The 23951-nt window shown below is 36.9% G+C and overlaps 2 protein-coding genes across 25 annotated transcripts in view; one reads left to right on the forward strand and one right to left on the reverse strand.

The window, feature by feature from the left end:
* Positions 1-13453, forward strand: part of ACSS3 (acyl-CoA synthetase short chain family member 3) — a 158604-nt gene extending 145151 nt beyond the window's left edge. The window contains exons 14-16 of the mRNA XM_036456557.2: positions 10342-10441; positions 10528-10703; positions 11523-13453. Of these exons, the coding sequence (XP_036312450.1) occupies positions 10342-10441; positions 10528-10703; positions 11523-11591 (345 nt within the window). The 3' untranslated portion in view covers positions 11592-13453. The remainder of the gene's footprint in view (positions 1-10341; positions 10442-10527; positions 10704-11522) is intronic.
* Positions 13454-14305: 852 nt separating this feature from the next.
* PPFIA2 (PTPRF interacting protein alpha 2) overlaps positions 14306-23951 on the reverse strand; it is a 413992-nt gene continuing 404346 nt past the window's right edge. For 21 of the 24 annotated variants that reach the window (XM_045588288.1, XM_045588301.1, XM_045588295.1 and 18 more), the window contains 4 exons: positions 23734-23802; positions 19004-19163; positions 17708-17799; positions 14306-15682 (listed from right to left, as the gene is read on the reverse strand). In XM_045588288.1, the coding sequence (XP_045444244.1) occupies positions 17741-17799; positions 19004-19163; positions 23734-23802 (288 nt within the window). In that variant the 3' untranslated portion in view covers positions 14306-15682; positions 17708-17740. The remainder of the gene's footprint in view (positions 15683-17707; positions 17800-19003; positions 19164-23733; positions 23803-23951) is intronic. The other 3 variants (XM_036456932.1, XM_036456935.2, XM_045588293.1) reach the window with 1 other exon arrangement.

Below are 23951 nucleotides of genomic sequence, written 5' to 3' on the forward strand. Positions count from 1 at the left end.
TCAGAGCAATTAACTAGACAAATATCTGCAACTCTGATTCTCATGGGTATTTTAAAATTCTCAGGAGGCCACAATTAAAATATATATATATTATTGATTATTTTACAGAAAGGGAGAGGGACAGAGAGCTAGAAACATCAATGAGAGAGAAACACCAACCAGCTGCCTCCTACACACCCCTTATAGGGGATGTGCCCACAACCAAGGTTGCCCTTGACCAGGAATCAAAACTGAAACCTTTCAGTTTGCAGGCCTACGCTCTATTCACTGAGCTAAATAGGTTTCGGTGGCCAGTTTTTTTTTTTTTTTAACAGAGAAATTCATGCAAATTTTATTCCCCCACTGTTGTAAAAGCTGCATTAAAATATTTGTCTGGTGATTCTAATATTTGGGTCATCTTGGGTTTGCATGTGCTCATTGTCTTTTTCTTAAGCAGTATTTAGTTTTTCTCATTTTTTTCGTTTTCTTTGATTTAAAATTTTTCCATATTTTTTTAATTATTAATTTTCCTCGTTTTGTTTTTTTGTTTTTTTAATGTCCAGTAATTTTAGATTTATATCCTGAATATTTTGAACATTGCATTATGAGATTCTGGATTCTGTATAAACTATCTGAATTTGTGTTTTTACAATTTTTTTTTTTTTAGCAAGAGGTCAAGATCATACCATATCTCCTTACCCACTTTCTGTGGACTGTGCTTTCAGCATCAGTTTAGTCTTCAAAGCCTTTGCAGTGCTACTCTAGTTCATCTCATACGTGTCTCTCCCAAAGGTCAATCTGAAAGTTAAGTGTTCAGAATCTTCTCTGTGCTGACTCTGTTCCTGAACTAAAGGGGGCTGCTTGCCTGTGCGCATCAAAGGTCAAGCAAATGTGAACAGGAGTTTGCAGCCAAGAAAGTAAAGTTTTATTTTTAAGGAACTGGTGCCATACTGAGTCACAGGTGAGCTCCTGCTCAAAGACCTCTTTTGATGGCTTCCATGGGATGGTTACATAGGGGGAAAGCATTAATCATGGTGACTAAGGGAGTTAGGGTCATGGTCAGGGTCATGGTCTCTACTGTTTGGGCTGTGCTAGGGTTGGGGGTAGCTGATCAGTGCATTTAGTCTTGATGTCAGCCATGGGTAGCTTCATCTGGTGTTGTAAGAATGTGATCATTCCACTTTTCTGGCTCTGGAGCTGAGACACAGTGAAGCCTAGATGTTATATTTAATTTTATTGAAACTTGTCTTGGTGGTCAATAGCCCAAGGCTTTGTTCCTAAGACTGTTTGATGCTGACCAGGGTCTCATTGTCCTGAGGGCCTTACTGAGGAAGGGAGTGGTCCTGCAGGAGGAGACAGCTAAGTCAGGATCCTGGATGAGGCCACTTTGAGTCACAAGGAAAGCAAGGAGAAAAGGTCCTATTAAAGAAATGAAGTTTCTGCCAGTTACAATAAAATATCCTTTTCTCTAGCTCCTGCCTCTACACAATCCATTCCTCAGTCTCTGATTCCCAAGGCTCCTCTTTCTGCTCTTTTGTAAAGAGAGCTAGGGCTTTAGTGCTCAGTTCTGCAAGGTCTGTCTGTACAGTGACTGTGGGGAGAGAGAGGGACTCTGTGCCCTTGCCTGCACTCACTGGGTAGAGAGCAAGGCAAGTCAACAGGGATCGGCTCTCAGGGACTGGATGGCTGCCGGTGGCAGGGCAGGTGGTACCAAATATCCCCAGGCTTGGTCCAGGGTGTGTGGAGACAACATACTTGCTGCAGTTCTGTAGGGAGAAAGAGGGCGCTTCGTTGCTGATGTTCATCGGGAGTAGGGAGGATAAAAGTAAAGATATGTGTCCCAACGTCTCTGCTTTCTTTTCCTGGATCTCTGGATAGACACAGCATGCGTTTCTTGGGGCTTTTTTGTCTGTATTCATAGCACATTTGGGATTACTCTGGCACCCAGGCCAGAATATATTGGAGGCAAACCCTACCAACAAACAAACCACAAAAATGTAAAACCCTCCAAGCCAACCAAGCAACCAATAAAACCACCAAACTAAACAGGAGCCTCACCATCAGGCTGTATGTCATGTTTTGGTAGAATTATCTGATCTGTAATTTACACCAGAGATTTTTCATTGTAATTAGTGTAAGCGATAAGGTGGGATGTGTTTATTCTGTCTTCTCTAGAACCAAACAGAGGATAGTTCAGACAGAGTGGGGCAAACTAGTTTAAATGAAAGCAAATATCTAAAGTAGCGTGATTAAAATGCAGTGGGGTCAGAGTATGCAGAATCCAAAGTTTAGTTCCCTTCCTATGATTAAGAGATGATCACCTTATTTGAAGGAGGTATTATCTTCAGCCTAAATTTAATAGCGTAACACTGCCTGTCAAGTGACTTTTTAAAAAAGTGACAATGAGAAGTTACAGTGAAATAATGGACTAATTCTGGCGAGGGGGTATCCATTAAAGCCAAAACTCTATTATTATATATAATGGAGCAGGTTTTCTGAATGCATATGTTAAAAAATTGATAGCTTAGTTAGTTTACCTGTTTTTACTTATATAGACACTTTTGTGTTACTAAAATTAAGTATGTATGAAATTTTTAATTCCACAGGAAAGTTTCCTATACGTATTATAGTAATTTTAAATTTATACTGAATAGGACTAGTATATATGTGCTTTCTCTGGTCCCTCTGAGTAAACAAATGCACACGTCTGGGGTGTGGCATGGGAACGTCAATGAGCAGTGTTAAAACTGCTGCAGAAAACCATGCCGTGTGACAACAGAACCAATTACCTCTCACAGTGCGGTGTGACCACGTGCCCATCATTCACTGGACATTGTTTACAAGTGGTGACTCTTGGGTTTAAATTTGCAGACTACGGTTGTAGATATGAAATATTTATGTTGGAGAAATTACTGCAGTGGTTTTTTTTCCCCCTAACATATGGCCTATTTACTAAAATTTGTTACAAATAACTGAATTAATAACAAAAAAAGTAACCTGTTAATTTGATTATTAGCAAATTTTGGTTAACAGAGTTTTAAAATTAACAGGGTCTTAATTTTCACATATGACATAATGGAGCAAAAATATTGTCTGTTAAATCTAAAGACCATTAAATAGAGGTCCACAGAATTGAGGATTTACTGTATTTGAGTAAAAGGAAAGCATTTTAGAAAATGGCTTAGAATATGTGACCTTTATGTGCATACACAATATTATCTTGTTTTTAACTGACTCTGGATTTTGTGATAACTTGAAATTGAAATTTACGCCTTGAGTATTTTAGTGTGATGGCAAAAGGTGGTTCTGGTTCTATGAACTTTTAATTTCTTGCTTGTAGGAGATTACTTCCAGTATTTACTTTCATTTATGGCTGACTCAGCTAATCAAAGTATGAGATTACATATGCACAGATCTTAATATCAATCAAACTTCTTTGTTCTGTTTTTAGAATGAAAGGAGAGGGATCAACTTATTTAAATATATATTATACTTTAATATGTTTCTGCTGACATTTTTATCACAATATGTAACAGCAGAACGAGCCAGGCGAAAGGTAGCCAGTTAAAATTGAAAAGCTGTGCTGGAATCAATGGCATTTAACAGTACTGTTGTCACCGAGTCTTGGAATTCTTACAGCACATAACAGGACATCTCTCAGCCTTCAAGCTTTTTATGAATTAAATGGTTAACTCTTTAATTCATATTGATGTCTAATAAGAAAGTATCTCAGTTCCCATCAGGTTTGTCTTTTCTTGGGATCCATTGGAGAGAGTTGTAAACTAGCGTGCTTTATTGGCCTTTTTTTTTTTTTTTTTTTTTTTTTGTTCAGCTCCTAACACAAATGCTTAATACAGTGACAGTTAAGATGTATGTGAAATGTTTACAACATTGATGCTATAACCAGCATTTATGAAAGTGCTCAAACCTTACCGGATATATACCGGTAAATACTTTTCCAGAATTCTCAGTAGTGAATGCTAGATTTCATTTTGCCTGCATAAAATAAGACTTGAGGGTTTTAATCTCTTGGAAGTCTCATTTGTAGAAATTAAAAGTGAACAGCGTGTTGTTTCATATATGGTGAAAATATCTGTGCTTTTCCATCTTCTCAAAATAAAAATAAGACTTACTCAAACAGAAATTCTATTAAAATTGTTAATATCCAAAACATTTCAGGAAACCCTATGTTAATTTCTGTTTTCATCATAAGAAAGTAGAGTCCTAAGAGAGATTTTATAAATTTAAGAGGACATTTTCCTTGAAGATACCAATGTGTGTGAGGTCTTCTGTAACTGTTAAGTAATAATCACATCTATTTGAACAGTTGATTAATATTTAAAAGCCTAGCATCCAGCTGGGTTTTGGGGACACTTCAGTGGAAGCTCAAGGTTTTTTTTAAGGAAATTGGATCTGAAATCTAGTAGTTCAGGTCTTCTGAGCCAAAATTACTAGCTTCAATGTGGTGCTTCGTGCTTGGTTCTCTTCCACAGTGTGAGCAGATCTTTTCATGCAGACATATCTCCGGGGAACACATTGGGCTTCCTGTTTCATTCTTTCTCTGGTTGCTTAGGTTCCAGTTTATTAAATGTATCTAGTAGTATCTTGGGGAACTTGGAAATCTGGTGTTAAAATATTGCTTTTAGAGCCCAGGGCAGTGTTCACATATAATTTGCCTTTTGATTGTTGTTCCCACCAAGTTAGCTATCTTGTTCACTGTTTCAGGAATGATTTCTTCAAGATTGAATAAAGTGCATATTCAACAAAGAGGCCATTAAATTTCACTTCTATACAGCATTAACTAATTCCTGAATTTACATAAATATAAAATAGCTGAATATTTTCCTTAGTATAGCAATATGATTATTGATGAAGATGTGGAATCTGGAGATTTTCTAGGTGACTCCAATGTCAGAGGAAATGAAGAAACATTCCTCTTCTTCAGCTCCTCACATCTTATGGGGTGCATGATTTAAATAATGTTTTATTAAATGAAAATACTCATTGAAGTATTGAAAAGCTGATGTAATATAGCTGATTAAAGGTGCAACCATTCAGTTCATTAAAATTCACACAAAAGTTGGCAGTCACCTGTAACAATGAATAACAGACATTTATCAGACCTATTGCCATCACCTATTGATATACTTACTTTTGGTGAGTATATTTAAGTTGTATCTTTTTAAAAATATATATTTTATTGATTTTTTTACAGAGAGAAAGAGAGAGATAGAGAGTTAGAAACATTGATGAGAGTCATCGATCAGCTGCCTCTTGCACGCTCCCTACTGGGGACATGCCTGCAACCAAGGTACATGCCCTTGACTGAATGGAACTCAGGACCCTTCTGTCAATGCTCTATCCACTGAGCCAAATCAGTTTCAACTTAAGTTGTATCTTTAAATTACCATTTAAGTTGTATCTTTAGAGGGGATTTGTTTATTAACCACAGATTTGTCATAGAATTTAGTTAATTATTTGTTTTATTTATTTCACAGTCACTTTCTTTTTAAAAAATTATCTTTATTGTTGAAAGTATTAGAGATGCCCACTCTCTGTCCTTTCATTGATCCCCTCTACCCCACACCTGCCCCTCCCAAGCCTTCATCACACTATCGTCTGTGTCCATGGGTATGCATATATGCATATAAGTTTCTCAGTTACTCTCCCCACTGTTGGGTTTCTTGTCCCAGCATTATGAAGGGTTCAACAATCTGGAGAAAGGCTGTGCATAGATTCAATAAGGAGTCCAAAAATGAAAGATAGTTTTGAAAGACATTGGTGGTCAGAGGAGCTTCAGCTGAAGGAGCTAAAGACTTCCCTTGACTCAGGACCCATGCTTTTTATTAACACAATTTGTCCTAAGGCAAGGAGGAGATAATACATTTCAAAGGGTATGGTTTCAAAGAGTAGGGTTTACAGAAGCATTGTCAGATTGGAGAATTCAGGTGTTTCAACAACAGGAGGCAATAACATGTAGATTAAGATGCCCTGAGCTGTCTGGCAGCAAGCAATTATCCTATTCAGGTTTGGGAGAGATGCTTTTTAGCCATTCCAACAGATGATTACATATATGACTCAGCTCTTGTTGAGCCAGGAAGTTTCATCAACCTCTCGATGAAACTCTTATAATTATGACATGCTGGAATTGGCTTCCAACACCCCACCACCCCACCACCACCCCCCAACCCTGTCTTCCCTCTCAGATTCCTCAGTCTATTCCATGCTTCTATGTCTTTGGATCTATTATATTTTATCCATCATTTTTTTTGTTTTTGCTTTTGTTCATTCCATTCCATATATGAGTGAGATCATGTGACCTTTGTCTTTGTCAGACTGGCTTATTTCACTAGCATAATACTCTCCAGGTCCCTCCATGCTATCTCAAAATGTAAGAGATTCTTCTTTTTTACAGCTGCACCATAGAATTGATACAAAGGGAATGTACAAACGTGGCTTTTGATTGTTTTTCCTCACAGGACATTTGGCTCACCCCTGTCCCTCAAATGTTGGCAAGGCATATTTTGATATTTTCTTTTATAATGACTCAATTGTTGAAATCATTATTTGGCATGTCAGTATGGTTGGTGGGGCCAAAATAGAAAATTGGTTGGCTCCCTTCCTTTATGGTATCTTTTTAACACTGACAGGTCAATATAATATTTTATCCACAATAATAGTGAACCTCATTTACAGATGGCATGCAATTATGGAAAGAGATAATCTCTCACAGATTTTTAAGAATTTATGCACAGTTAGAAAAAAATGGGAAACTTTGAAATTATAGAGAACTGTGTTATGTATTACTTCTGATTTTAAAATACTCTCTGCCCTTATAGAAAACCGGTCAAAATTTCCCTACCTACGGTACTTTTAAAAACACTAAGATTGCCCTAACCGGTTTGGTTCAGTGGATAAAGCATTGGCCTGAGGACTGAAGGGTCCCAGGTTCAATTCTAGTCAAGGGTATGCAATAGGGGGCGCGCAGGAGGCAGCTGAGGGGTGTTTCTCTCTCATCTATGTTTCTAACACTATATCCTTCTCCCTTCCTCTCTGTAAAAAATTTAATAAGATATATTAAAAAACAAAACAAAACCCACTAAGATTGAGGAAGGCAAAATGTTGAGCTTAAAATAACAATGTGAAAGAATAACAAATTGGAAGTTCTGCTGTTTAATTTAGTTAAAATTACAGTCATATAGGTTAAGTGACAAAATATCTGAATGATGCTTTTTTTTTTTTTTTTTTTTCACTGAGTTGAACTGATATCTTGGCATTTCAAAAACTTAGATACAGAGGCTCATGGCACCAATGAACACTGTAATAAGTGTTTGTTGTTGTTGTTGTTTTTTGTGTGTGTGGTTTGTTTTTTGTTTTTTGACACTTTTAACTCTGATTAGCCAAATAAAATTGTTTTTCTCTATTCATAAAAATAGGAATAGTAAATCAGAATTATAGAATTGACCCCATCCCATCTCTATCCTACCTGCCACAGACAAAGTAATCTCCTCCATGAACTGGTGACTACCCAAACAAATCCATGGGAGTAAAATTTGTTTCTACTCTCAACACACAAGTCTAAAAAGTAAATAAGACCTTAACAAATGGGAAAGCTGCTGGAAGCATCTGAGAGTTCAAATTGAAGCAGAGGGAGAACATGGCATTGCATTGTTGAGTATGTGCTTTAGTCAGGCCCAGCTAATGGAAGGAGGGCATGGGTGTATTTACCTTAGCAATGAAGCTAATAAAACATGAAGCACAGAAACTATTTATTTAACAAGTTCTACCCTCAACAATATAGAAGTCAAAACCTGTGTGGATGTGCATCCTTGCAACTCAAAATTTCAAAGGATGCTAACGATAGGATAGAGGAGAAAGGTTGACCTGTATGTTTAATTAGGGCTGTGTGAGGTAGCACACCAGTTTTATACCAAAGCATCTAGCAGTTCACTGAGTTTTCCAGTAGCTTGAAGGAGAGAATGTTAATTTTTTATTTGGCTCAATCAAAAGAGAAAACGTTTCTTTATTGAAGGTTTGGGAGTTGAAAGTGAAATGTCCCAGACTCTGTTGATTTCTCTCCTACCTGTCTGATTGTGCCTTTTTAGTCAAGTTTATCAGCTTCTTTTTTTTCATATAGCCATTAGCTGTTGCAGTTCCTTAAGGCTTTCACTCTTTTTCTCTCACTGCTTTCTCCCGAATTTGTCCATGTCCACAGCCTTCATTAGCATCTAATATTAATGCTGTTCAAATATGCATCTCCAGGTTGAGCCTTTCCTCAGCTCCAACTGCTTTGGCCTGGATGTCCCAGCACTCCTTAGTAAGTTTCCAAGACTAATCAAACGATCTTTCTTCTCAGGCCTAGTTTTCAGTAGCATTTTCTTGCTTAGAAAATGACATCACTACCCAACTAGCTGCTCAACCGAATCATTCTTAACTCTTCGCTTCTTTGTGTTCTATATCCAATTTATCACCTGTATCCGTTTTACTTCTAAATAAACGCTAGAATCTTCAGTCCCACTGCCATATCCTTGATCTATTCCAGGAGCCTCTTAGGTGGTTTCTCTGCACAAACTGTGATACTCACTCATCAATCTGCTACTTACCCTCCACATGCGAAACAAGCTTGTGTTTTTCAAAATCCTCTCGGAGGTAAAGAAGCTAATCTGAAAAGGCTGTCTACTGTTATGTCCAACTACAGGACATTCTGGAAAAGGACTTTGGAGACAGTGAAAAGATCACTGGTTGCCAAGGATTAGGGGGAAGTGAGGGATAAATAGGCAGAGCACATTTATTTATTTTTAATTTTTTTAGGGCAATGATGCCATTCTGAAAAATACCGTAATGGTGGATACATGTCTTAAAAACACATGGAATATAAACCAAGAGTGAACTCTAAAGTAAACTATGGATGAGGGTCATGATGTGTCAATGTTGGTTCATCACTTTAACAAATATACCATGTGGTGAGGAGTTTTGATGGTGGAGAAAGCTGTTCGTATACAGGAGCAGGAGGTGTATGGGAACTTCCTGTACTTATGCTGTTTTCTGTGAACCTAAAACTACTCTAAATTATAAAGTTAATATTAAGAACCCATCTGATCTTGCATCTCTTCCTCAACTCCTGAAAGTGCTTTATTACTATCCCAATGCTGCCACAACTGCAGTTGGAAGTCTTTGCACAGCCTCTCTTTACCTCTGCAGCTTCATCTTCTCAGCCTTGCGCCTGCTTTCCAGCCACGCTGGTTTCTTTCAGGTGTGACTGTACATGTATAGTCCTTCCTCAGGGCTCCCTCCTCTGCCTAATCCATGTCCACTAATCCTTTAGACTGGAGCTTATTGTCCCTTCCTAAGGGAAGGCTTCTTTGACATCCGTATCCTTCAGCCAACTTGGTCACTTTTGCTCTATTTCACATATAAAAACAGATTAATGCCCCAAAGCCCTTACACTTTTATATTTAGACATTTATGGTAACCAAATATTTATGCTAGATCATTAGTATTGCTCTCCCCTACTAGGCCATAGGCATCATGAGACTGTGCTCTGCCTGACTTTGCTCACCATTGAATCTAGTGCGCTGGCTGGAACACAGGAAGTATTTAGTCAATCTTTGTTGAATGACTGACTGGAAGAAAGAATAGAACTTCTAAATGAACTGTTGGTATCTTGTTCACTGTTTTGTCTAGTCATTGGAGATTTGCAGTCACTGAAATATGTATTACTTTTTCAGAAAATAGCTTTTTGGATATTCACTTTAAGACCCTGAGAGCTTCAGGTGAGCATATGAAAATGGTTCCTGGACAATGTGATCTCTTGATCTCAGGGCTTCACTCCATGTCCAGTCTCTTGTTTTGGAAAGTCTTCTCTGGTTGGGTGGTCACTCAAGAAAAGAAATACTCTAGTCTTTGCTTAGTAACAGATGCAAAAATACAAGCACTCTGTCGCTAGTCCTGGGGCTGCCATGGACTCCTGGTAGGTGAGCTTTTGGTTGCCAACACTAAAGCCAAATCACCATGAGGCTGTCTTTTTGGTTGCAATTAGTTAACCTGTGGTGTCTCCAACATATTTTCCCTGACTTCACTAATAAACAATTGAGATGAAGAAACAAATTTCTTACTTTCCAGGTAAACTAAGCAATTTGTCTTAATTACTGTCAGTCTTTGTGAATGACTACTCTGAGGATCCTAACCATTCACACCAGTAGTAAGATATGAATTGTGAATTAGTAGTAATTTTCACACAGACAGGTATGTGTTTTTTGAGTTATCTGACATGTACTTAGTTTCCCAGTTAAAAGAATTTACACACACACACACACACACACACACACACACACTTTAAATGAATGCCTTTCCTTATTACAGTCAGTCCTTTCCCATGGCACCGTGGCTGACTGCGCTGTTGTTGGCAAGGAAGACCCTTTGAAAGGGCATGTCCCCTTAGCCCTCTGCGTGTTGAAAAAAGGTGAGAGCTTTGTCCTCCCTGACTATTTGGGTCCTGAATGATTAACTAAGGTGAATTCACTGCTGCCCATCTGACCCTCTCCCTAGGTATCAATACAACTGAGGAACAAGTGTTGGAAGAAATTGTGAAGCACGTTAGACAGAGCATTGGCCCTGTGGCTGCTTTCCGAAATGCAGTTTTTGTCAAACAGTTACCCAAAACTAGATCGGGCAAAATTCCACGGTCAGCTCTGTCTGCCCTTGTCAATGGCAAGCCTTATAAGGTAAATTTTCAATAATGTTCGATGCTGAGTTTTGAAATGGTTTATCCCCATTTCTTTGGCATCAGCAAAGTTCTTTAAAATGGTCTCAAGCATGCATTGCATCCCTAAAATACACATCATAGCACTTTTTTAAATGTTAAGTGAGAAATTGCATAACCACTCTGTAGGGATCATGGCTTTGGAGAACCACAGATTAATTAAGATCATATGTTTTGAGAATATAAGAATCAGTGTGTGAAAATATTACTATTGGTAAGTATGTTAGTTAAATCCAATCAAACTTATGGAAATGCAATTTTTATTGAATTACATTTTCCTTCATTGTATTCATTAATGGCTGTTAGTGAGAAAGCAAGTAATCAAGGCTGGCTACACATGTTTAAACTCTTTGCATTAATGAATATGCTAATTGTATTGAGTGAAAATTATTATAGGAAACTTTAGGCTGATCCAAGCATATGTATTTTAAAATTTGTCTGCATAGTATACCTACTGAGATATGCATATTTTAATAGTAGAGTAGTGCATGAGCAAATGCAAAATTTTTTATTTTTATTTTATAGAGGAATATAGAAAGTCTCAAGAGGAATTCTGTAGAAAGTAGATTGAGGACCATTAGTTTTGCTTACAAGACAGTTTGTTTTGTCATTCTGCAGAGCTGAGGGACATTTTTAAATATTAGGTTCAATGTTCCCTATTTTTGAGCATTTACGTATGAGTATTAAAGATAATGGGGAATCCAACATTGCATGTAATTAATTATAGAATGTATGAAAGGGCTTCAAGGATATGCACTCATACCTCTACTTCCTTTTTCAGGTAACGCCTACGATCGAAGACCCCAGCATTTTTAGGCACATAGAGGATGTGCTCAAACAGGGATCATGACCTTTTTGAGTCAGTTTTCTAATTGGAGTCAAGTTTTTTGAATTATTTCATAGAAATAACTATTTACATCGAAATTACTTACAAGCTGAAATGTGAATTGTGAAGTGTGGTCTTTAAAAAAAATGCACTGGAAGACTAGTGATTACACCCAATTAGCATTGTTATGGATTACTGTTAACACGACTCATTATAGGTTGTCTAGCCCTTTAGTTTTAGAAAAAACATATCTAATGAATGATTTTTAAAAATTGTACCTTCCCAAAAGCATTTTGATTCAAAGTGACATTAATATAGAGCCACTTCCTCAAAATAGGCATCTGCAGCTTTGACCCAAAACCTAAAATTCAAGTTGAAGTGAAAAAAATGACTACAACTTTTTTTAATGGAAATTTGGAATATTTTTTAATGTTATTGAGTTGCCCACATGCATGGTAACTGTATAATCGGTGATTTCCTAGGTAGCTGGATCTGTCTTGTCATTTTCTGAGGGAAGGCTGGCTTTCTGGATGCAGCTCTGGGTCAGGTCATTTGTAACTTAGTTAAGGGAATCCTGTGCCTGGCCACAGGTCTGCAGGTCATTTAACCCTTTCTCTGTCATGGAGATGAGGGTCTTTTGGAGCCCCTCCCCTTGTTTTGGTTCTCAGTGGACTGTACCTAGTGATTTCAGCTTATGGAAACAAGGAAGTGCTATGAAATGGGGTATACTGGCAAAAAGAAAGCTCTTCAGGAAGAAATGTAGAAGTTTTTACATTACATAAAGAGAAACAAAAATAAAAGATTTTTATGTAAAATCTCTAGTTTTTAAATAACCCATTAAAAGTATTGTGACATCCAAACACATCTTTGCATTTAAACTTCTATAAAACCATTGATATATTTTTTAAAACATTGAAAATGAATCTTTGTTAATAAGCTTATGATAATGTTACAATTAATCAGAGTAGACAATATGGGTAATTAATATTTGATTTACATAGAGTTGGACATGTTATCTGTAATCAAAGAATTCATTTAAACACAAAAATATACCATGCCATTGCGTCTTTGATAGTACTCAAAGTATTCCTTAATCTTTCAGTCCATCAAGAACATTATTATGAAGAACAGCTGCTGTCCTAATATGATAGTCTGGGTACATGAAATATATGTCAGAGATATTAGATAAAGAAAATATTTACTTTTCTGTTTTATAAAATTGCTTACAAACTGTATAAAGACATTTTTAAAATGTGTGCTTTTTACTTGGACCATAGACTATTCAAATAAATGACTTCTTCAAGTATATTTCTATTTGCTTAAATTGGCTTTTTGATGGTTACATTTGGAAAAACTATATTCATCTAGCTGTTTTTGTTAATTATTTTAGTAGCCTTAATTAAACCAACTAGACAGACATTCAGTTTATAATTTGAAACTGTTGAGTTTCTTAAAGTGTAGCTTATATTGGGTACAAATAGACCATTTGTTATGTCTTAGCATTTAATTGTATTACCTTACTTTTTCATGTGAGATTCAGTTAATTTGAGATGGAATTCTTTATCTGAAACTGTATCATTTGCAGGGAATAATAAATTCAAGGTATATTACACAGATGCAAAAAGTGTGTAAAGGGTTACAACTTTGATCTCTTGCACATTTTCCTTGGTAATTGGAAGGGACACTTCAGAAGCAAGCTGGAGCTATTTTCTAGTTGAGTGAAACTAAAACAATGCACAAGACTTTTCTGGTGTCTGGGAAAGTAGCTTTTTCTTGTGTCTGGTTGAGGAAATATATCTCCTTTGGAGGGTCAGAGGATGTCACGTTTACACTAATAATTATGGGACCAGAAAGGCACTCAAGTCATCAGATTGCTTAAAATTTGGGGTGGGGGTTGTGGGTTCTATGTTAATACTTATATCATAAAGCACTTTTACTACCTAAAATATTCCAAATTAAATGTACCTTTAAAAATAACAATATGTTACTAAAAATGCAATCATATTTAAATTTGATTAAATAAATTCTGTATGATCTTTCATATTTTCATAATTTTTTACTGTAAGACATTGGAAAAATTAAATATTTTCTTTTAAAATCTATAGAAGTGTTTTTCAAGTTATTTTGCTCATGAAAATATATTGGATATATATAATTAAGACCTGTTTTTCATTTAAAAAGCAGTTTGATTTATATAAAATTGTATTTGTAAAGACTTAGATTATTATGTGAAAATCTATAATATTGCTAGATGGTCATTAAATGGATTTTAAGTGGATTAAATGGATTTTAGAATCTGACATTTATTATCCTATAAATTAAAAAGTATTTTATGCTTGTATGAGGCACATAGCTGGATCTATTTTTATCCCTATGTATTTGAGTCTGTTATAAATGATTACTGTTTCTTGTTTCTGACCTCTAAAGGGGAGAAATTTCTGTGATTAAATCCTGTATAAAGAGTAGATACAAATGTAGTTTATATTGTTATAATATAGTTTTTATATTATATTTCACTTCTGGGAGTCAGCATCCTCATGTTCAGATGAGTTGAAAGCTCTTTTCCATTGTTTCTGCCCAGGCAACATTTTTCAGAAAATTGTAAAATCACTCTCATAAGCAAGTTTAGTACTCCCCCTTGTGGCTGACTCACTTTTGAGGAGATTCCCTACTACAAGAATGATTTTCAGTAAATTGTTCAACTTTACGTGACTAGAAAACAAAGCTTAAACAGAGGATTGGAAGTATTCTTTTTTATTGACAATGGAGAGGGCTTTTGTTACCATTACTTCATGACTGAATCTGTTTAAACAAAAACAGACATCAAAACAAATGTAATGTACGTGCAAACATAGCAAATTAAATACAAAAATGAAATTACTCATGACAGGTCTTGCACTTAATAAGATCAAACAGCAGAAAATCAGCAGATAGATAAATGTTTTCTTAAATAGGTTTTACTCTGAAATCTCCCATATAAACAAAGAATAAACAACAGCAACACCACCAAATAAAGCCACAGGGAAGAGATTACTCTTCTATACTTTATACACTGTATATGTTAATCATTCTGTCTTCCATTTATTTCCTCTGATAAGACTGACTTCAGGGAAGTCGAAACAAGGCCATCTCGGCTGAAAGCTTATGACATTGGATAGGACTGGCTATCGCCCTGATACACTGACAGGGGAGGGCTGCGGGGTTTGCTTTCTTCCAGCGGAAACGAGCCTGGGACTTAGCAGTGGTTGGCCTTCACTGAACAGTTCTTGCTGGCAGTTCAAGGTATTTGAATGGACATGTGGTTCTTAGTAAAGAAAAAAAAATTATTGGTCCACAGGTAACAAGAGAAGAATGTTTTTGTCTTTATAAATCTTTTCAAATATTTTTTTTTGACTCTTGTAAACAGTTTGGTTTTGTCTTGTATTGAAAAGGAGATCGAGCCGTCACAGTGCTATATCTAAAGAGAAGAGGACATCCCTGATTGCCTTGAAAGGTCTATTTTTGGCTCCAGTTCCAGGTTAAATCATTCCTTTGTACATGATCAGAGGCAGGTTTTCAGCTTTAAGTATTGACAGACTTTGAAGGTGAAACATGTGGAGGCATGAAACATGCTTCCAGGAAACATACCAATTTGACCGTTATAATTCAAAAACTGTAAAAATGGTGGAATGGTAAAATACAAACAGTACTTGGTATTGTCAAATGTTTGCACTTGAGACTCCATGAACCATATATTTTATTTTTAAAAAAATCATATTTATATCCATTTACATAAGACTTACACAGTTAAAAAGAAATACATACACAGTAATACATAAATGCCTAGTATATTACAATAAAACATGAAAAAACAAGTGGCTCCATTTCATAAAAGCATCTGTTGTACAGAAGTTATGATGTGGATGATGTTTATTATTCAAATGACTTAAGCATTTTCTTACAACTGTAGTGAACTAATCAAACATAATATCTGACTCCCCCCAAAATCACATTTTCAGTTTAATAAACCATTACATGTGGTTATTTCCTTAGAATTCAGTTTTCACAAAGGTGTTCACTGCTCGTCTTCTTGGATGGTAGTGCACTTTAGGTAGGGTAGACCGAAAAGACGACATCTAGAATGTTCAATGGACAGTGTTAGTTTACTGTTAGTTAGGTCCCAGGCCGAAAAGTCCCCTTCCCCGTTACACCTGCTGCCGCCATGCAGCCTGCCTCCTTCTATCCTAAGAGACAATGAACAGGATATCATCTAGGATGTAACCAACAGCTGTATGTAATGAACATTTGCTCTCCTCCAATTCTGTGCAGGCAAGCTTAATAAATAACATTTGCTCAATTCTGTGGAAAGTATGATGGGAATATATATTAAAAAAAATGTTCAAAGAAAATGTCAGCAGCCCCTTTGAAATATTTACAGCTTGCTTAATAATAGGGCATAGTTGACATATTCCTTGGAATAGATTTGTATTCTAGCTCATATATTTTAGAGCTCTTTTGGAGATATGTTGGTTTAATTATGACAATAATATAATGATGATAAATTTTAAAGGATCTGGGTCAGGGATATAGCATCATTGATTTTTCCCCCCGTCATAATATTTTTAGGAAAAGTCCACAATTACTATTCCTGACAGAAAATAATAATGTATTCTAAATTATTTTAATGACAAAATTGCTAATGTGTCAAAATAAAAATTGGTTGTCCTAGATTAACCTATTGTAAATAAGAAGCTTTTTCCCATTGAATGGTAAAAACTAAAAAATATGAACTTGAATGCCATGCACAAAATACAGATCGCAAATAGTTGAAGAGTCATCCAACCCATCAGTCAAGAGTTAAGAAGCAAGCACTACTCAACATATTAAGTAGACATTTGTGACTTAGTGAAGTATTCATTTCTTGGAAAATTATGTTATATATAGAAGCTATTCCAAACAGTATTTTAAAAAGCTTCTCATTTAGCCAAATTAGCCAAATTATTATATACTTTAGATCATGCCCAATTAGATGCCAAATTGCATGCTGCAATTAAAATTTTAATGTTAGGGTTTTATATTCTGCAATTAAATCTCTTATCTGAAGGCTTTTTGTTTTATTAGCAGCAGCTTCAAATAGTGACCTAAATAAGGCAACATATCAGCTCCCAAATTAGGCCCCAAAGACCAGCAATAAGTTGTGTGGAGCTTTGTGTTCAAGGCAATGAACAAACAGCACAAGATGAGCTGTTCCTCTGCCTATAACTGCTTCCTCTCCCTTCTTCGTGCATACATTTTCTTCTAATTATTGCTCTACAAAGTGTTTTTCCAAGATATTAATTTATTGTGAATGGTAAAGTATTTTGGTAAAGTACAGTTGTAGGTTAAAAAATGTTTTGTGAGCACTTGACATTTATAATCTAGGAAGCCACAGTTTTTTCTAAGACTGCGAATGAAACTCCATTTTGGTATAGATTTGCATGTCAATTCCACCAAGTAATATCTCTGTAAATATACATGCCTTACCCCTTATGATTACATTTCACGGTTTTCTGTTAGTCCTGTCCACAATTCTTACAAAGTAATTTAACTTTGTTCCTATGCTTTAAGCCCGAGATACTTAAAATTCATATTTAATTTCAACAAATATAAATCATAGTGGTGAAAAATAACATACTAGAAGTTCAAAATTCTCAGTTATGTTTTCGTTTTTAATATGAAATCATCTCCAGATCATTTTCCTGTCTCTGCCACTATTTGGCTCTGAAAAATCACTCCCTGTGTATTTCAGCTTCCCCTATTAAAATATTCACTTAAAAGTATTTTTCTGTAAGCGCCAAACTCTCATCAATTATTGCTATAGTGTCAATATAATATGCTACTATAAAGTAGAGGACTGTGGTAGCAACCCATTGGTGTGTACGAAGATAGTGACAGGCCTCCGACAGACAAACAGACCTTGACCCACAGCAGACAGATGGTGATAGAAAATCCTAGATGAAGAGTTAAAATATAGAGTCCTTTCCACCCTCTAGCAATTCAAAGGGGTTATCTCACCTCTGTTCTGCTAGGCCATACCAAAGAGTATTGTGTATAGTTACTAGACTATGTAGGTTCCATTTTTGTGGTGGTTTGGTTTTTGTCAGCCAGGGAAAACTACTCACAGCAAGTCAGTGCTGCCTCCTTTGAGTGGCTTGTCAACATGAGTATGTGCGAACAGTGGAGTTGTCTAACCTCTGCAGTCTTGAAGAGGCAACTGCAAATGGAGAAAAGGGCTTTAGAGGGACTTGGACGATTGAGCACAAAATTTCAGATGAGAAAGATTTCTTTTGCCTGCATAAAGGGAGCCTGACCTTATCAGTAGACACTCTTTCTCTCAGATGTAAGCCACTCACATTCCTTTTCTCTAGACCAAGTTACTAATGAAAATGTATTCCAGTGTGGTTCAACTGAGCTTTCAAGCTGTGCATTCTCCTGAGGTGAAATCTGCAACAAGAGCAGCTCCCTGGGGCCCGTCTGCTTTTGCAGCAAAGATGGCTCGTGGAGAATGTAGTAGGGCGAGTGTTTTCCCTGCAGAGTATTGAAGGGGTTCTACACTGACTTTAATTATGTTAAATCACTCATAAATTTTGCTAGCTTGTTCCATAATATTAACAAGTTAGAAAACATGTGTCTCAGAGGTCATAGTTCATGTGGGAATGAATTTTAAAGGCCATGGTAACTGTCAACTTGGGAAGAAACAGTTCTAGGTGATTGCCGAACTAGAGTGGGGCTATTTGCCTTTTAATGCTTATCAAACAGAAATAACATTGTGACTACATGCCTAGTTGTCTCTCCTCCTGAATAGTGTGTGTGTGTGTATGTATGTATATATATATATATATATATATATATATATATTTTTTTTTTTTAAGTAAATAACACAATTCTCATGTCCATAGAAGAAAATGCTCATTGGGAAATGACTGTTGGTTTTGTGTTTAATTCTATTCTCATGCTTGTGCTTGTTTATTTATGGCCTTCTACCTTGGTCAAAGGTGAGAGTATCTGATGAGTCTGAGTTCCTAAGGTAACATAAAACTTGAAATATTTGAATATGTGGATGATAATGGAGTTAATTTCCATTTACTACCTCTAATTAAGCACATTATTTATCTGAGGAATAGAAGAGTAAAGAAACACAAATCATGCTGATGCTTATTATTCTTCCTAGATGTGAACATTAGCCAACATTGTTCTTTTTAGGACATTATAAATCATTGTTTAAATGTGAATAAGGTGCCATGAGCTCATGCATTAGCAGTTTGCAAAAGAGTCTGTTCTGATGAAAGCAAAGCAAACTTCAAGCAGAGCAAACCAACTTAAAACAATTCCAAAAAGCTATGCAAGGTCAAAGAACGATATTAGCATTTGCTAAACAAGCTTTTCACTTTATAAGCAGAAATGCAAAACATCTGTACCATCCGTCGCCATTTTCCTTGACTGCCCAGACGTTGTGGTTAACCTAAATCCGGCTGGTAATGTTTCTGAGGACCCAGGCATCATGCTGATCCCATGTACTTCACGGGGAGGAAACTGCCTTCTCCAGGTTGATCCACGCCTGAAATTCTTGTCATCTGTCTGCCAGTACAGAGTTAAAACATGGAACATTGATTATTTACATTCAGCCCATCAAGTATCCTATATAATAAAAGCCTAATATGCTAAGTGTCTGGTCATCCGTTCAATCAATAAAAACATAATATGTTAATGATAAGCTAAGGCCACTCAATTGCTGGCTATGACATCCACTGATCACCTGGGGGCAGACAGTCGACTGCTCAACCAGTTGTTTTGATGTGCACTGACCACCAGTGGGCAGGTGGTCAACACAGGAGCTGCCCCCTGGTGGTCAGTGTGCTCTCACATGGGGAGCACCTCTCAGCCAGAAGCCAGGCTCACAGCTGGTGAGCACAAAAGCGGTGGCAGGAGCCTCTCCCATTTCCACAGCAGAGCTAAAGATGTCTGACTGATGGCTTAGGCCTGGTCCCCAAGGGAGCTCCCAGACTGCAAGAGGGTGAAGGCCGGGCTGAGGAATGCCTCCCTGCTCCTCGAGTGCATGGATTTCTTGTAATGCTTTATTTTGATTATAAAATGAAAATGCAGGAAATTTGAAACAAATGTTTTTATAAAGTTTTCATATGATTTCAAATCCAGTGTTTGTCATCTATAAAAGGAAACATCTTTGAAAACCTAAAGTAAAACCCCAACATTTTCCTCAAAATTATACTGTGTTGCACTTTATGCCAACAGGTTTTTTGTACAATATACTTAGTAAAATAAGTGTTGGCTCATATACTGGAATAATTATTTTAAAATATTGTTTTTATGTGTATAATATATATATGTTATAGGAATCTATATTTGACATAGCCTGGCTCATATTGGATACTATAATATAACCCATATTCTATGTAAAAAACTCCGTTTGTCACTTGTTAGATTTTAGCAGATATAGAATTAATTTTTTATTTGTTGAAAAACCTGTGCAGCCTGGGCAACATCCTATATAATAAAGAGGTAATATGCAAATTGGCCATCACTCCAACATACAACATGGCCATCCCAATGTGGTCAAAGATGGCTGGCCCAATGTGGACACAAATGACTGCAAGATAGTTGGCAGGAGAGGGCAGTTGAGAGGGATTAGGCCTAAAAGGGAGGGCATTTGTGGGTGATCAGTCCTGGAGGGGAGGGCAGTTATGGGTGACTGGGCCAACAGAGGAGGACAGTTAGGGGGAACCAGGGCAGCAGGGGAATGCAGTTGGGGGGGGGGGGGAGGCAGGCCTGCAGGGGAGGGCAGTTGGGAGTGACAGGCCTGCAGGGAGGGCAGTTGGGGGTGACCAGGCTGGCAAGGGAGGGAAGTTAGGGGTGACAGGGCCAGCAGGGGAGGGCAGTTAGAGGTAACCAGGCCTGCAGGGCAAGGCAGTTGGGGGGGGGACCAGGCCTGCAGGGGAGGGCAGTTAAGGGCAATCAGGCTGGCAGGGGAGCAGTTAGGGGATGATCAGGCTGGCAGGGGAGCAGTTAGGGGGTGATCAGACTGGCAGGGGAGCAGTTAGGGGGTGATCAGGCTGGCAGGCAGAAGCAGGGGCAATCAGTCAGGTAGGCTGGTGAGCAGTTGGGAGCCAACAGTTCTGGATTGTGAGAGGGGTCTCAAATTGGAGAGGGTGCAGGCTGGGCTGAGTGACAACCCTTCTCCGCCCCCTGTGAACAAATTTTGTGCACTGGGCCTCCGTCATTATAATAAATGCATGTTCCCTTTAGATGCCACTAAAAGCATAATGTAACTCTGGCTGCTGATTCTATTATTATATAAGGATGACACTTTTTCCCCCTCTCTGTGCATACACAAAGTTCCTGCACAGACACAATTCTTTTCTCTACATTGATTAGCACCAATATGTAATTTAGCATTTAATTAATATCATTCTTTTATCTAATTCTAAGGAAAATATTAGTCTCCAACATAGATCTTATCTTCTTATATTACTAAATTTCTCATCTAGGGAAGGACTGTGTATTCCTTGAAGTTATAGCTAAGAAAGCATGCTTGAACCAGTAACTCAGGTGACTTCATTTTAACATATGGAATGATTGACATTCAGCTGAAATCACCACTGTTATATTGATAAATAAATAACACTAAATGGGATTTTTCATCACTGATTGTGAATTTAATTAAATGACACACAAGGTCACTTGTAATTAATATATCCACTGTTCTCTTAGAATTCTTATTATTAACATCAAAATTTTGCTTAGAGTTGGTAAACATTTTACAGTTTGAGAAATGTCTGCAACTCCTCCTCTGTTTGGTTTTACATTGACCTAATCTCCAAATGTTCACAGATGTAGCTAAGAAGCAACATTTCACAGATGTGGTCTCTCTGACTTCTTGAGTCTTGGAGAAGTTGTTGCATCAACACAGATATTCTTCAGTTCTGCATAACACCAGTTTCCATTGTAGGAATAATAACTCTGATAATGTATGAGTGAAGGGCTCAAAACTAAGCCATCCATTTAAGAATTTAAATCATGATTCTTGACTTCTCTTTCCACATAGTGTTACTGCAGAAAGTTAATGGGAACAATAAAGTGGCTACATCATGGGAAAAATCCATGAGATGAGGTTAAAATATATCCTCTCATTGAAGTCAGAGTCTGTGGAAACACATGAGTTCTCAAATTATTTCAGTGAATCTGAATGTGATCAACCCCACAAACAAGTACACTCTGGTTGTAGGCAAGCTGTTTAGTTCATTTGTTTATACTCAAAAAGAACAGAAAGGAGAGAGAGAGAGAGAGAGAGAGAGAGAGAGAGAGAGAGAGAGAGAGAGAGAGAGAGAGAGACGGAGAGAGAGAGGGAAATAGGACAGAAGAGAATAGAGGGTTTGAATGATAAAATCATTTGCTGTGTCTTTAACAATAATAAGCAGCAGCTATATGATTTAAAGGCAAATAACCACATCTGATTGAGGACATTCCTCTTGTGACTTTCAGGAATCAGCTCTATCAATCACCCAGGCTATATCCCTACCAGACAGCTCCTTCAGCTCAGTCTGCATTTTAAAATGCAGCAGCAACATGGCAGGCCCTTAATACTTTTTATTACAATGTTTCTGAAAATTTTAAGCAAGAAGAATATTGTATTTAAAAGTGTGTATGGGTGTATGCAGACTATCTTTTATCCAGCAATTAATAAGGATTTAAAAGATTAGCAATCTACTTAGCCAATTAAATATTAACTGGCTTTAAAAAATGTTACTCATTATCCTGATTGGACAGGAGTATGAATTTATAGGGCGTTAGCTGAGGTCAGAACTGTAGAGTTTACCAGCCTGCAACCTCCTCCACAAAGGCCGTTTGGGGTTAATAATACCAGCGTTATCGGCCTGTCCATTTAGATGTGGAATCATTGCATCATGTTAGAGTTTTTTTGGTTCATTCACAAAACTATTTTAATCAGCTTTTCTTTGTAGCCAAGAAAGAGCTGCAGCTTGTGACACACAATTACGCATCTCTTCAAGCTCAGTTTCCTCACTGCTTCCTAAGAGACCGTGTAAAACTCAGGGCTATTAAAGTCCACAGTGACTATCAGCAGAGTCTGCTAATGTCACTTTTCTTTCTTTCTTTTATTTTAAAAAAAATACACTTTCTTTTTTTTAAATAAATATATTTTATTGATTTATTTTACAGAGAGAAAGGGAGAGAGATGGAGAGTTAGAAACATCAATGAGAGAGAAACCTCGATCAGCTGCCTCTTGCACACCCCTACTGAGGAATGTGCCTGCAACCAAGGTACATGCCCTTGACAGGAATCGAACCTGGGATCTTTCATTCCACAGGCTGACGCTCTATCCACTGAGCCAAACCGGTTTCAGCTATACTTTCTTTTTAATGTACTGATTTGAGAGAGAGAGACATAAATGAGAGAAAGACATAAATTTGTTGTTCCACTTATTTATGAATTTATTGGCTTATTGTATGTGCCCTGACCAGGGATCAAACCTGCAAGGTTGACATTTCGGGATGACACTCTACCTACTGAGCTATTCTGCCAGGTCCCTTGTATTTCTTCATCTTAGAAGGCTACTTAGTTGTTTATTATTTTTCAAATTGTTTAAACATGCATATATGATGTATAGGGATTCTTACACTCAGATCCTACAACTGGTAAAATGTTATTCGTATATTTTTAAGGAAGACTCAATATTGCTATGTATAAAAAAAAATTCCCCATTTATTCAAAGATGTTCTCTTCATTTTAATATCCTAAAGTTTTCTGTGAAGATATTCTGATATTTAAGATATAAGCACATTTTTTATTAAAAGCTAAATTTATTAGAATTGGTGCTATCATTATTTATAATTTTTAAAAGATGTTGCTTAATGTTATTTTGCATTCACAGCTCATGAAAAGCAGTCTTGTTTTGAATTGCATCTTAGTGTTCCTAACTGTAGATATGATATTCATGACTTCATGAAGTTCTTTCAAAAATAAAATGAGTAATAAAATGTAATATTTGGGAACAATGCTGGGAGAAGTTCTAGATCCTATCCATGGAGCATCTGATTAATTTAGCGTACTATTCCTGGAGAGCCGTTTTGCTTGTACTCACAGGATCCTTTTGAATGACAGATAAGGACTTACCTCATCCAGCCGGCGCTCGGTGCCCAGAGCCAGGAGGTTATTGTATTCCCTTTCCAGAATCTGCCTCGCCTGTTGACATCAAATAACAGTCACCAACACTGAAGTCACATTGCATTTAAAAAAAAATAGACATTCTATTTATCTGAGAAAGCATTACAAACCCTGCTGCATTTATGGTGTCTTAAGTTTTTATTCATCCATATCTATTTACAAGCCAT

Source organism: Pipistrellus kuhlii, unplaced genomic scaffold (assembly GCF_014108245.1).
Source record: "Pipistrellus kuhlii isolate mPipKuh1 unplaced genomic scaffold, mPipKuh1.p scaffold_m20_p_3, whole genome shotgun sequence".
NCBI classification, from domain to species: Eukaryota; Metazoa; Chordata; class Mammalia; order Chiroptera; family Vespertilionidae; genus Pipistrellus; species Pipistrellus kuhlii.